At 41.4% G+C, this 13,538-nt stretch overlaps 1 protein-coding gene across 3 annotated transcripts in view; it reads right to left on the reverse strand.

The window, feature by feature from the left end:
- Nucleotides 1–13,538, reverse strand: part of KIF26A (kinesin family member 26A) — a 122,131-nt gene that overhangs the window by 74,882 nt on the left and 33,711 nt on the right. For 2 of the 3 annotated variants that reach the window (XM_075843860.1, XM_075843861.1), the window contains exon 3: nucleotides 700–1,215. In XM_075843860.1, coding sequence (XP_075699975.1) covers nucleotides 700–1,215 — 516 coding nt within the window. The remainder of the gene's footprint in view (nucleotides 1–699; nucleotides 1,216–13,538) is intronic. The other variant, XM_075843862.1, reaches the window with a different exon arrangement.

Below are 13,538 nucleotides of genomic sequence, written 5' to 3' on the forward strand. Positions count from 1 at the left end.
GCCACTAGGATGGACCGCTCTAACTTAGGACAAATCTAAGATGCCCTAACAGAGCTGTTTGAGTGGGTGAAATTGCATCCACTAGATTCATACTAACCAGCATTTGAAAGCCCCAGGAATGCCCAAAAACATGTCTTTTAATACATTTGGATAAGTTACGATCCTTACGTCGTCCAATTTACAGTGTAATTTGACAGTCAAATTAAAACCAGGACTGTGGGCAGGTATGGCTAGATTGCCGCTTAAATCGCCAAAAAAGGGGCTAAAAAAAGAACACAACACATTCTACTGAGCAATTATGGGGGCTTCTCCCCTCTTACTTATTGTACTTGGTGCTGCTTATACTGTAGGATTTGTTCTGAAACCCCAAAGAAGGAATCATCTCTGGAGTCTTGGCATAAGTCATATGATAACTGTCACCAAGTGATTATCAAGTGGGATAAGAATTTTTGGCCCACCTTGGCAGGGATCAGTGGGTATGATTGCACTCACTTATGTAGCTCTAATATGACATTTTATGAATACATTTTATATAGTCTCTTTAAATTTCCATTATATTCTGCCACTTAACTCTTAATCTTTAGCTACAAATTGTAAACTCAGTAACTATGTTCCTATGATGCTGAAATTCAAGGGTTAATTGACGAACAAGGACACAGATGACATCACTACACATAGAGTTGTATTGTGGATACTCACTTGGCTGGAAGGGGGAAGGAAACTATTCACTCTTGATATGCTCCACATTCCCTCTAGATATTGTTGAGCTTGTATGGTCACTGAGCTCAATGCCCCACCAATGCTGCTGGAACCCACTGTCACTTGTACACTTGAACCTGGAAAATTTCCCTGCCCGTGAGGCCATCCAAGTCCTTTCCTTCGCTCTGTCCCAGAAAAAATATTTGTAGATTTTCCAGACTGTCTACCCACCTGCCCTGCAATCATCAGCAATTCCTTCGGCGTGGAGACTGTGACCACATTCTGGGGCGAGAGCCTTGGAATGACAGTAGCCACAGGCACCGAAGATTGGGGGCGATCAAGAAAATCCGGACACCCGGCTTGATTGATGGATTGAATCATCTGAACGGCTTCTTGTTTTAGCTGATTCAGGTGAGTTGCACAGACGTCACACCGACTCTCTCCTTCATTCCTGCTTTTCTGAAGATAGTCAGGCACATGGAGCTTGTCGAACATTAAAGCTGAAAATTGGGCATTCTGAAAGAAGTAGATAAAATTAATGAGCTTGGAAAGAAAGCAAAAAAGAATGCATTGTAAAAAAAAAGTTCATACATAAAGACTTAGCTACCTAATAGCCCTCAAACATATGAAAACAGTGTATATGGAGAACATGAGATACAAAAACAACATTATCTCAGGGACTAGCTTCCTAAGTTCCATACATGCCTTTGTCTATTCCACCTGTTCTTCCATCTGGTATAATGAGTTTCCAGCTTGACCCACTGCTAACAATCCCACTCATTGGAATAAAGAAACCTTTGACACTCAACGTCATAGCAGAGCCACAATTGACATAACCTTCAGCCAGTCAAGAGTCTTACTGCCAAATGAATAGTCTTTGGATACCAAAAAGTTGCATTCACAATTACAGCTTTTACATGTTTCGGTTATCAGCCATATGAAGTTGATATGGGACTGGTTTAAAATGTCAATCAACGTCACCGAAAGTCTGACCCAGATAGGCCATCAATAAAAAAATGTCTGAACAACCTTTTTAAGGCAACACTATAAACAGCCAGAAGACCAAGTGAAATGCTGTGCAAAGTTCAGAGGTCGTCATCAACCTATGGCTTTGCAGCTGTTGCAAAACTAGCAGCCACTGGCTGCGAGGAGATGCTGGGAGTTGTAGTCTCGCAACAGCAGAGAGCCACAAGTTGGAGGCAACTCCTGTAAAGTGTGAAGTCCCCATATGTGGAGTTATGTAGTATCCAGATACTAAAGAAAATGATCTAATCTGTATGGAATACAGGGAATATAAATGTACATTAAACCTATACACTGAGGGATTAAGTCCTGCCTATGTTGGAAAAATGATCGGTCTACGCACGGGCTTCACGCTTCGCCATTCCATACATTAATAGCAAGGAGCTACACTGATGGATTTATATGCTTTTGTATCCACATGTAAATATTTCGGTTGGGTCCCTTTGAACTCCACACTGGGCGTACAAAGGATTTTACAGGTCAGCTTAAAATATTCAGAAGGAAAAATTCTCTCTCCTGTGCTGGAATTTTGATTGGCTATTTGCAGGAGAGCATTTAAACCACTGAACCATTTTTACAAAGTCTGGTTATATTGTTGTAACTATATTCGTCCTGCTGCTTGTCGATGGACCAGCTGTGCTTCAGTGATTACTTTGTGACCCGCTCAACCCGATGTGACAAAACACCTGGCCAGCAGAAGGGTGTGAAGGTTAAACTAAAGCATGCTCCACTGTGTCTCCCAGCGATAACTCAACAGACTTGAAAGCGAAAACCCAAACTATTAAACCATTTTATTGGCGGATGGGAAACTTGTGTTTCTCAAAGACCTCTCCTGAGAGGAACATGGATTATGAGGGAGGAAATATTTTTATCCTGCATGGAAGGAAGTAATCGGATGAGCTCACCAAGTCCCACCTAGAATGTGACAATAACATTGGTCGAAACCTAATGAATGACTTCTTATTGTATGTAGATTACTATGAATATCTCAAGGAAAAATGTTACATTGGGGATGTCCACCGTGGACCAGAATTTTTTGTTAGAGTGGTGTCCAAATGATAAGCTGATCACAGGGTATCCCCTGTGATCAGCTGTAATTTATGAGAAACTTAGCAGCACCACCACAGGGGAAATGAAGAATTACACAATATCCATTAATATCAATGGACTGACCATGAAATATACAGATGTGTCGGGACCTTTAGAGTGAGAGATGCACTTTGTAACCGTTCTCCATTCTGGAAATAAGATGAGGGGCCTGAATGGGGGACCCCATCTATTAAATCTGAGGATATTTGAATTGGGTTTACTACAATCCCTGTAATATAAATTATATAAAACTTAATTTCACCACATTAAATATAGCAAGGCAGATAGTGCAAAGTTTATTGATGGTCTTGTTGTACCAAAAACTAGATGACAACATTCCTGTATCTACAATTAATTTTGACTACTGGGTAAAGTTACGTTTTAAACCCATACTAGTGCAAGAGGGTTGACCTTCTGAAACTTTTAATCTTAGGGAAACTTTAAAGCAACTTCAGGTGCTGCGAAACAACCATAAAGTGAAGTTTCACCTTTACATATTTTCTGACATGGCATTGAGATATGTCTGCAGATGTCATCCGTGGTCAGTCCATGAACCAGGTCTACCCCGAATCGCTAGATTGAAGGGGCCATGGATTGAGAGAGGAATTCAAAGTTTATATACACGACATATACTGGTGGTTATTGAGATAATTTCTGAACCTCATCCAACAATATGTTCAAGAGATAAAATGATCTTCCCCATTTAATCCTGAATTCGGATTTCTTGTATTGATGTGACCCTAGGATTTACATTTTATTAATGCTCTGTATGGGCAGTTGGAGCAGGTGGTAGCCATGCCCTTGCCCAAAATAATGAGCGTTTTTTTCAGTCCATTTCTGTTTTGAGAGACTTTACAGGACTAAAGGGTTTGTTCAGAATTAGAAAAAAGGGTCTGTATCTAGTTTGCAACTCATTCCTATTGAATGCTGCACTACCAGACACAGCCTATGGACAAGAGTGGAGCCGTTTCTGGGGGGAAAAAAAGCAGATCTTTTTTGTAATCCTGGACAGTATGCCAAATGTGTATATTAATGGTGGAGTTGGCCATATCTATTGTTAATTTAACGATTGTTTCAAAAAAATATATATAATAATGGACTGTCTATAACTAGCCAAGCCCAGTGGATGGAATTCTTTAATAAAATATAGGATATATCTATAGAAACAATTAGCGTATACAAGTCAACCTACAATACTTCTACGATTGATATCTGACTGGTTGCTTGTCACCCTATTCCCACGAGCTTTATGCCTCATGCAAACAACAGTGTACGCCGGCCGGGTCCCGTCAGTGATCCGTGGAAAGATAGGACATATTCTATCTTTCCACGGATCTGAGAATTGGGTCAGTTTTCACGGACCCGATTCACCTGCTAAAGTGAAAGGATCCGTGAAAACTATCGGGTGCCGCTCGGATGCCGTTAAAAACACCCCGAATGGCACATCGGTCGTGTGCAACTGGAATTAGCTATTTGCTTAAATTAAACCTTTAAATTGCGGAAACGCTTCAAATATATATATATATATATATATATATATATACACACACACACACACACACACACACACATATTACACACACACACACACACACTTACATAAAGCAGAATTACAGATACCACTTCCAATGTTTACGACCTTCCAAAGGCTCCAACAACAGACGACACAACCCATAAGTTGGTGAGCTCATTGGAGGAGAATGAATGGAGCCGGATGATGACAGATCGAAACAAGGTGTCCAAGTGTTTGGTTACGGCGATGGCCTTTGTTTACAAGAGTTACAAGTGCCCATTACATTTATAGGAAGAGTCTATCATTGGCATGCTGGAAATGACAAGTAGCTAATAAATAAGTCACAGCTGTATGTCCTCAATCTTTTTTTTCTTTTTAGTAAATGTTTTCTTCAAAGGGTTTGGCTAAAAATAATCTTGTTTGTGTTGCCATCGTAAAGCGAAGAAGAGCACAGGGCAAATGTTGTTAGCACAAGTTAATGTGCCGCGTGCTGTTAAAGAAGCATCAAAGCTCAGATCAGAACTTTGATTTCTGTAAAAAATATTTTTTATTTTTTTTTAGAGAGGGCATCAAATGGGAAGCTTTAGGGTTCACGTGAGAATCAACACAAATCTTAAAAAGTCAAAGAACAGTCACTCTGGTAATAAAACTATAGGGGCTTACATGTAGAGGCATGACACGAAGCTCAATGCCAGGGCCCCAATACAAAAACTGTAACAGAACCCCCCCCCCCCAACCTACCATGCGCCATTTATAATACTGGTATCTTCTTATGTGGGTGCACGGTTTCTTTAAATGCCCATATCCTCATAGGCTACTACAAGAGCACAATACATACGTTCATAACCATTCACAAATTGTGCCCATATAGAAACCAATATAGACAAATGCCCGAGAAGAAGTCACCCTTCTCACACAACTGTAGTCCCCACGATAAGCTCCTGGGAGACAGATTTTAAAGGGGAAGCTATATCTAGCCATATATTTCCCCTGCAGTGGCGGCCCTTGTAATTAGAAGGGTCTGCCAGAGCGACTCTTTGTTTTGGGCTCTCCAAACCTCTATGAGGTTTATATGCCCAAATATGACATATGGAAATGGGTTGTCTTCATGAAACAATCCTTTTAATAAGATATTGAAAAATGGAAGCACAGCATATGTTCACTTTATTGAGCACTATATACTTGGAATATAAGTGGAATACCCTAAGAGTACTTGCCACCTATACATAGTTGATCTATTCAGCTTTCAGAACCACTATTGATAAGAATGCATATAGGGACAAAACGGTTGGCATCGTAAGTCTTGTCGGATTGGTGCTTTGGTTTACAATACCAATCAGGACACAAAGAGTTCATATATAAATCTTCATATTATCCAGTCCAGATTTCTTCATACAGCTTAAATACAAGTAAACTGACCCGCCAACCTTAAATTTACTATAAAGTTTATATTAAAGGACTGCATAAATAGCAATTCCCATAATATTGGTTAGCACTGTTGCTTTGTAGCGCTGGGGTCCAGGATCCAAATCTGACCAAACCATTTTTATGGAGTTTATATGTTCTCTCTGCGTTTGCGTTGGTTTCTGCCGGGTTCTCCGGTTTCCTACCACACTTTCAAAACCATACTGATAGGTTAAAGGGGTTTCTATAAAATTGGTCTACAGTGTCTCCTAGATAGGGAAATTATATTGTGAGCCCCATTGGGGACCGTGACTGATGTGAGAGATGACAAACGCTATACAGCACTGAGGAGTATGGTGGCGCTGTATATACAATAGGAAAAAAGTTAACAATTTTAGCGGCAACGAGAATAGCATGAGGAGCTGCAAGAAATTTCCAGTTCCAACAAGGAATAGAAACATGTATGTGCTAAGAAATGTTTGTTTTAGGCCCTTTAAGTGGTAAAATCTTAGACACCTCTACTGGTCCTGGACTTCATCTCATGTCATACTTTCGAAGAGATGAAGCAGAATAGATTATGTGCACTCAAATGCAAACTGTGTCCATTAATAATGGAGATGTCATACAGACCTAGCTTATCAGTCATCAGAATGTATAGAAACATTTAACATAACAATGATATTGTATCTCATTCCTGTCTACTAAGTAACTCAACCCTCCTCCATGTTTAGAATGTTTTATGAACCTCGGTAAGCCTTTTCGTCTCCCATGGAGAAAAGTTAGACAAAACAAGAACATACCCCGCAGAGACAGAATTACAGGAAATTATACCAAAAGCCATTTAACAGTGCCACACACGGCAGATACATCATCTCCACCACTGATAGGACTACCAGTAAACCCAATGGAAAAAAAAAAACACATCTGTTCAAAAAACTCAAGAAAATTGTAACATTGGAGTATATACATTACATAGCCACTAAACGTTTCAACACATTTGGCTTTAGATCGAAAAATATACAACTGGACAGGACTATACGCACTAGCGTTAGGGACCCAGTTTATAGAAGTGTCGTGGCGGGTGGGCTCACACAATTTGATCAAAACGTGTGCTAAGAACCCACTATTGTAAGTAGATTCAGCAGCAATGCATATTTATTTATAGTGTATACTGGTGTTCGCAGAGTGCTCTCGTCCATTTTCTTGTGAGATATATATATATATATATACATACCTACTGGGTCAGGTTGCCCCAGCCATGCTGCACCCTAAGCATTATACATGTTATTAAATGCATCGTCTATGAAGCGTAACATCACTATGAGAGGTCATTTACCACAGTAATTAACAGAATGCTAACAAGATCCAGCACTGTGGTTTCCAACCATTAGTCCCTCAGCTGCTGCAAGACTGCAACTCCATACCCGGCGTCTGTCAGTGCATGCTAGGAGTTAGTTTCACAAAACTGCTGGAGAGCCAAAAAAGATTAGATACTACTGATCTAGCACATTTAACACACTACCTACACATCTGTTTTAAATATAAAAACTAATACAAAATAATAGTATAAAATAAAAACAGTAAAAAAAAATAGAAAAAAAACAATTAAAACGAGAAAATACAAAAACACCAAATTAAAGGTCATCCCGTAAATTTTCCAAAACATCATGATAGATAAAGTGAATCTAAATTTAAACCCATTTAATGTACTTCAGAAACTGCAACAAAGTTTCCAAAAAGGATTATCTCAATGCTGATAAGAATCCACTATGGTCTCTTACCTAGGCTTCTGAATGAGGTGTGGGAGAGTAGGAACTCATCACAGAGATAAGAACTTCCAAGACCATCTGCTATCTAGCTCAGAAGGATGGACAGTTCCACTGAAATAATACATACCCTTGTAACACTATCCCCAAGGAAAAGACTGTGTCCACTGGGTGTGAAGATAAAATGAAAGCTAAACGTCTAGCAATCACACTCTCTAATTATCTGCTCCAACCTCTCCTATCCTGTAATTCAGGACTTCCGAATGACTCGTTAATTAAAATTAAACAAAAAAAAAGAGAAGCTGCTCGCATAGGTAATTAAAGGGTTAAAACAGGGGGCATCTGCTCTGTTATTATTTCCCATGTGCAATTCAACAAAGTACAAAAACAGTAGCCCAAAAACATTATGGACTCTGCTAAACATAATCATATACCAAACAGTGATCCCATTTAGCTGAATGGAGACTCTATATTCACGGTGTATAAAAAGCTTGTGAATCTAACACCATCGGTTCCCATCAAGTTGGACCACCTATGAATGGAAGTGCTGAGAAGTGAAAAAAGCAGCACCGAGCCAAATGTGCATGTTTATGGGGTAGCTGGGGTTAAGGGCTGGTAGCTGAATGGTCATTTGGTTGACAGGGTGGGACTGGTCCACAAGAGTACTAGAGTATCCTCCAGTGAGTCTAGGGTCTGACACAACAATGGACTCCAAAAGGTCAAACAGAAGATAACCCCATTTGGAGATAACTTTGGTGCCAATCAGTTGCCACAAGGGTCTATGTCTTATGGGATGAATCACAAATAATCTATTATGTGATGATATGTCCTGCGCGTACGATAGCAGCAAGGTTCCCAATGTGGGACGTTCACATATTCTGTATAGATGGACAGTGCGCCCTCAGAATCACTTACTTTGATGGACCCAAATAACCTTAGTCTGACCCTGACCATCTTATTTCTAAAGCAAGAGTTAATATGGAGAAGCTCTCACAGTATAGACAGTGGGAGTAGATATGTGCGCTCATTAACACAGATAGGCGCTCTGTATTGTATCATGAGGAGCTGCCAAATTCTCAAAAGTCTGTGCTATTTCTGGTCTCCTGTAAGTGGTGCTTCATACAAAGAGAAGTTGCTTTTATCTCTCTATGCTACAGATAAAGTATATAGTCTAAAGGGGGTTTTACACAGGACGATTATCATGCAGATGAGCGTTAATATAACGCTCGTTGCCGAGAATTGCCCTGTGTAAACAGGGGAATGATCAGCAGATGAATGAGGAAACGCTCGATCATCTGCTGGTCGTATTGTTTTAAAAAAGTAAAAAATGATCGTTGTTGGCAGCACAACTCTCTGTGTAAACAGGGAGACGCACTGCTAACATGGTAATAATGTATGGGGACGAGCGATCGGAGTAACGACCGCTGATCTCCATCCATAGCTCCGTGTGACGGGAGCAAACGAGCGCCGATCACCGATGTCTCGTTGATCGGCGCTCGCTGAACCGGCCGCTTATCGGCCGGTGTAAAAGGGCCTTAACCCTAACTCCACACAAAAGATAAAGTCAAACCCTAAGGGTATGTTCACACGGCGGGGGTCCGTAACGGCTGAAATTACGGGGATGTTTCAGCCTGAAAACATCCCCGTAATTTCAGCCGTACCGGCATGTGCAGGCGCTTGAACGCCGCGTCCATTACGGCCGTAATTAGCGCTGCTATTCATTGGAGTCAATGAATAACGGCTCCAATTACGGCCAAAGAAGTGACAGGTCACTTCTTCTACGCGGGCGTCTATTTACGCGCCGTCATTTGACAGCGGCGCGTAAATATACGCCTCGTGTGAACAGACAAACGTCTGCCCATTGCTTTCAATGGGCAGATGTTTGTCAGCGCTATTGAGGCGCTATTTTCGGGCGTAATTCGGGGCAAAAACGCCCGATTTACGTCCGTAAATAGGCCGTGTGAACATACCCTAATACTAATCAATGCTATCCGTGTGAACCTATGTTTGAAACCTGCCGATTCTGGAGGATGAAACAATTTTGGTTTTAGGCTGTGTTCACATCAGCGTCGCTTTCCGTTGATGGGTCCCGTCGGAGGTTTCCGTCGAGGGAACTGCTCAACGGAAAGGTAAACTGAAACCTTAGCTTCCGTTTGCATCACCATTGATCTCAGTTGACTGCACTATTGATTCCGTCAAAAACAACGGAACACTGTCACATGACACTCGGAGACCATTAGCAAAGTTTCTGTCACCATTGACATCAATGGTGATGCAAACGGAAGTGAAGGTTCTCTTGCCTTTCCGTTGAGGGGTTCCCCCGACGGAATCCTCCGACGGGACCCCTCAACAGAAAGCGATGCTGATGTGAACAGGCCCTTAAAGGGGTTGTCCAGTTTTATGTAAATTTTGTTATACGTCTGTATTTTAATTTCTCAACATGTCCAAGATCTCTGCTTGCTGTCAGTGAATGGAAACAGACCTCGTTTACATTCAGATGCTGAAAAAAACAGGACTAACCTAATCCTATTGTCATACAGTTTGTTACAAAGTCTATCATGTGCAATAGTATCTTGTAGAACCACAACTCATCGCATTACCTCTCATGAACTCATTCCATTACCTTTCATGGAGTTTGTGTGTTCCGAAAAAACATCTCAGTGGGTAAACAATGGCTAAACATTTCTGGGGTCAAATATTCAAGATTGTCTCTGGAGATTGAGGCAGTATGACAACTATGTACTAATGAGCCGTTACAAGTCTCACAGAGCTCAGGCTGGACCCATCCCCCTTCCCATGAACAGTTGGCACCCCCTCAGGACTTCAGGACTACACCCTTATCTCCTAAAAGAAGATCTTCTGGTGGCTCATGGTTCTGGTGCCGGATGATGGAGTTTACCATTTTTTTGGGGCTATGTTATCATTCCTTATTGATCCCTTCAGAACTATTTCCTCTGGAGGGCTCTAGGTACCCCAGAATGTAGTTATTAAAGTGGCCAACCCAACTGGACATATGGGCACCATAGAAGGTTTCCCCTGCTCAGGACCTCCTCTTAAACTAGAAGAAGAATCTGTGGCAATGGATGCTACATTTGAATGGGTGCCATGTAATACTACATTTCCCCTGTAGTGGCCGCTGCTGGGTAATGTACAGCTGCAGTTTCTCCCAGCAATAAGAGCCGATCCGCAGGAGATTCAGTGGAGGGCAAGACCAGTGGCGATAATTTGTTTTTTACAGAAGCGGTTGTCCATGTTAAACAATCCCTTCAAGGCTAGATCCACACGAGCGTATGAAATCTCGGACGTGAAAAACTGCAGTTTTTCACGTCCAAGGTGCATCCGTGCTGCATCCCCCATAGACTAGAGTCTATAGAGGGATGCGTGAAAAACAAAAAAATAGGACATGTCCTATTTTTAACGGACCCTTCACACGGTCTGTTGAAACAATGGCCGTGTAAATGGCCCCATTGAATTACATAGGTTCGTGTGACGGCTGTTTTAACGGCCGTCACATGGAGCGTTTCTTTGAAGAAGGCCTAAATATGAGAGCATGTGAAGTCATTGATGGTTGGGTGGAGGGCCCAGGTATAAATTTAAGAGATCCAATTTATGGCATTCTACAAACTCACTTAGACGCATAAAATACATTAAATTATATGAACAGAAAGGAGACTCTCATAAGGAAACATAAGGAAAGTTCACTCTAATTCTGTGACTGAGAAAAGCCTTGAGGGCAGGACGGCCATGACTTTGGTTGTACAAATAGGCTGTTGACCTCAGACCTGAGAAGATAATAACAGTTTATTTTACGACCCCGGAATGCCAGTAGCCCTTGAGAGGCTCTTTATAGGGGCTGTTGATTTTTACACGCTTCCAACAATAAAACTTAGTAACAAGTTACCAACTGTGATCCATAAAGATTCTTGTCATCTTCACTTTTTATTCCACGTCCTCATGGCCACCTACATTTTTGTGCAGTGGAGACATGTCCAACCATAAAGATGTCTCGCCGCAGGAATGCACCATGTAGACGACACAGGAAACGGCACTTATCTGTTTTATTTACAAATCACACTCTGTCAGCACCCACAGCTTCATCCATTCCCTTACAACTTCCTTCCCTCTTATCTCCTCCTCAGGACCCCCGCAGTGAGCTGGACACATACAGAATATATCTTCTTTGTCCAAGCAGAGACCAGAAGAACGAAAACTATTTCTTTGTACTCTTTACCCTCGCACAATGTACTAAATCCTATAATGCTACATAGGGAATCACCTTAAATTACATTCACAAATGTATTAGTGAAAATCTTAAATAGCAGATCCCCACATAGTAAAATAGCAAATCCTTAAAGGGGTTATGTGGGGACCAAAACTTATTAGCAGTTTAGTCACTGCCGTATGCGAGTACAGTCGCTAATATACATTCCAATTCTGAGATTTTCTTCGATTTTTATAGTGCTGCCCGGGGATCGGAAGTCTAGTTGTACAGTCGTCTTTGATGACGATACGACTCTTTGTCACGTGACCGGCCCCGCTGTACTCTATGTAATCGCTGTACTCCTGCTTGTACATGGAGCTCAGGACAGGTCAGATGAAAAAGAGTCGTATCATCCTCAAAGAAGATATGCAACTAGACCTCTGGTCCCCATGAAAATCTCAGAATCAGCGCGACGGGGGACCGGAATGTATATTAGCGACTGTACTCACATACTGCAGGGAGTCCACTGCTAATAAGTTTACACTCACTTTTCTATTGTTATATACACCCAGGCAATTATAGACATATGTATGGGCAGTATCCTGCAAAAGCAGATACAGGGTCAGTCTTATGTTCGATAGTGCCCGATGTGGTATTTTCTGTTGGCACATCGGTAGCGCTCCCTTAAGAAGGTACAGGTGATGTGTGACCACACAGGTTACATACCCCTAAGGCCAGCCCTAACCACATAAGTAACTTTTACTTGCTTGATTGGAAGTGAGTGAATAAATCACTCAATACATTATTGATTATATTGGAACTTATTATATACATGACAACAATAATACAATTTATAACGTAATAACACAAGTCCTAGACTTATAACAGCCCCATTGCAAAATCTATATCAAGGCCCCCTCCTACCAGAGGACATTTATAATACTGGTGTCTTCTTATGTGGCAGAGGGGTCTTTGGGCCACCTCGTGGCACCAGGACCGGGGTGGAGCTACTACCTCTGCACCCTGTATAACTATGTCCCTGGATTTGCAGTTACAGACTACTGAATAATGATTACAATGTTATTGTCTTCTACATTTACATAAAATGGGCTTCGATACTGAAGATAGGAGGATTTGACATTCTATAGATCATTACCACGATTGTGCAGATGTGTGCTGATGATGATGGGAATGCAAGTGGGACAAAATAAGTGAATTTTTTAGGAAAACTTTTTGAATCCTTTGTACGGCAAAGTACCATATTCTACTCAGAAGCGACGATGATGATTATGATGATGATGGAGTAGATTTGATCATTAGGGGTTATATACTAATTATCTCTTATCTGTCGCTTGGTTTATGACGCCGCAAAGCACTAAACATTCTGCCTGATCAGAACCAGTGTCATAATCTGCTTTTATAACCTTTTTAAGATGCTAAAGGGATCTGCATTTTCTAAACAAACGGTCGTTTGAGGGACGTAAAACAGCGCTTAATCCATTGGCGGGTGCAATGCAATTCATTGCGCTCTTATCTAAAGCATTAAACTCCCACATAAGAGGTTGTTAGCTCTCCAGGTAGTCTGTCTCCCCAAACAATCTTCTCCATCCCAATTAGGATGACACAGCTTCTGTTTAATTGCGATTGCTCAAATCCATGGGCTGGCAAAGGCATTCAAGGCTTGTCTCTCACTTCCAGAGGAGTCATGACGGGAACATCTGTTTCACAGTATTGCCATGAAAATGCTTTCTTTTTGGAAGGTGTCATTTTAGATCCTAAGGCCTAATTACCGGGAAGGGAATGTATTGCCCCCCAGCCTCCAGCCCCCAGGTTCAAGGTATTT

Source organism: Rhinoderma darwinii, chromosome 12 (genome assembly GCF_050947455.1).
Source record: "Rhinoderma darwinii isolate aRhiDar2 chromosome 12, aRhiDar2.hap1, whole genome shotgun sequence".
NCBI classification, from domain to species: Eukaryota; Metazoa; Chordata; class Amphibia; order Anura; family Rhinodermatidae; genus Rhinoderma; species Rhinoderma darwinii.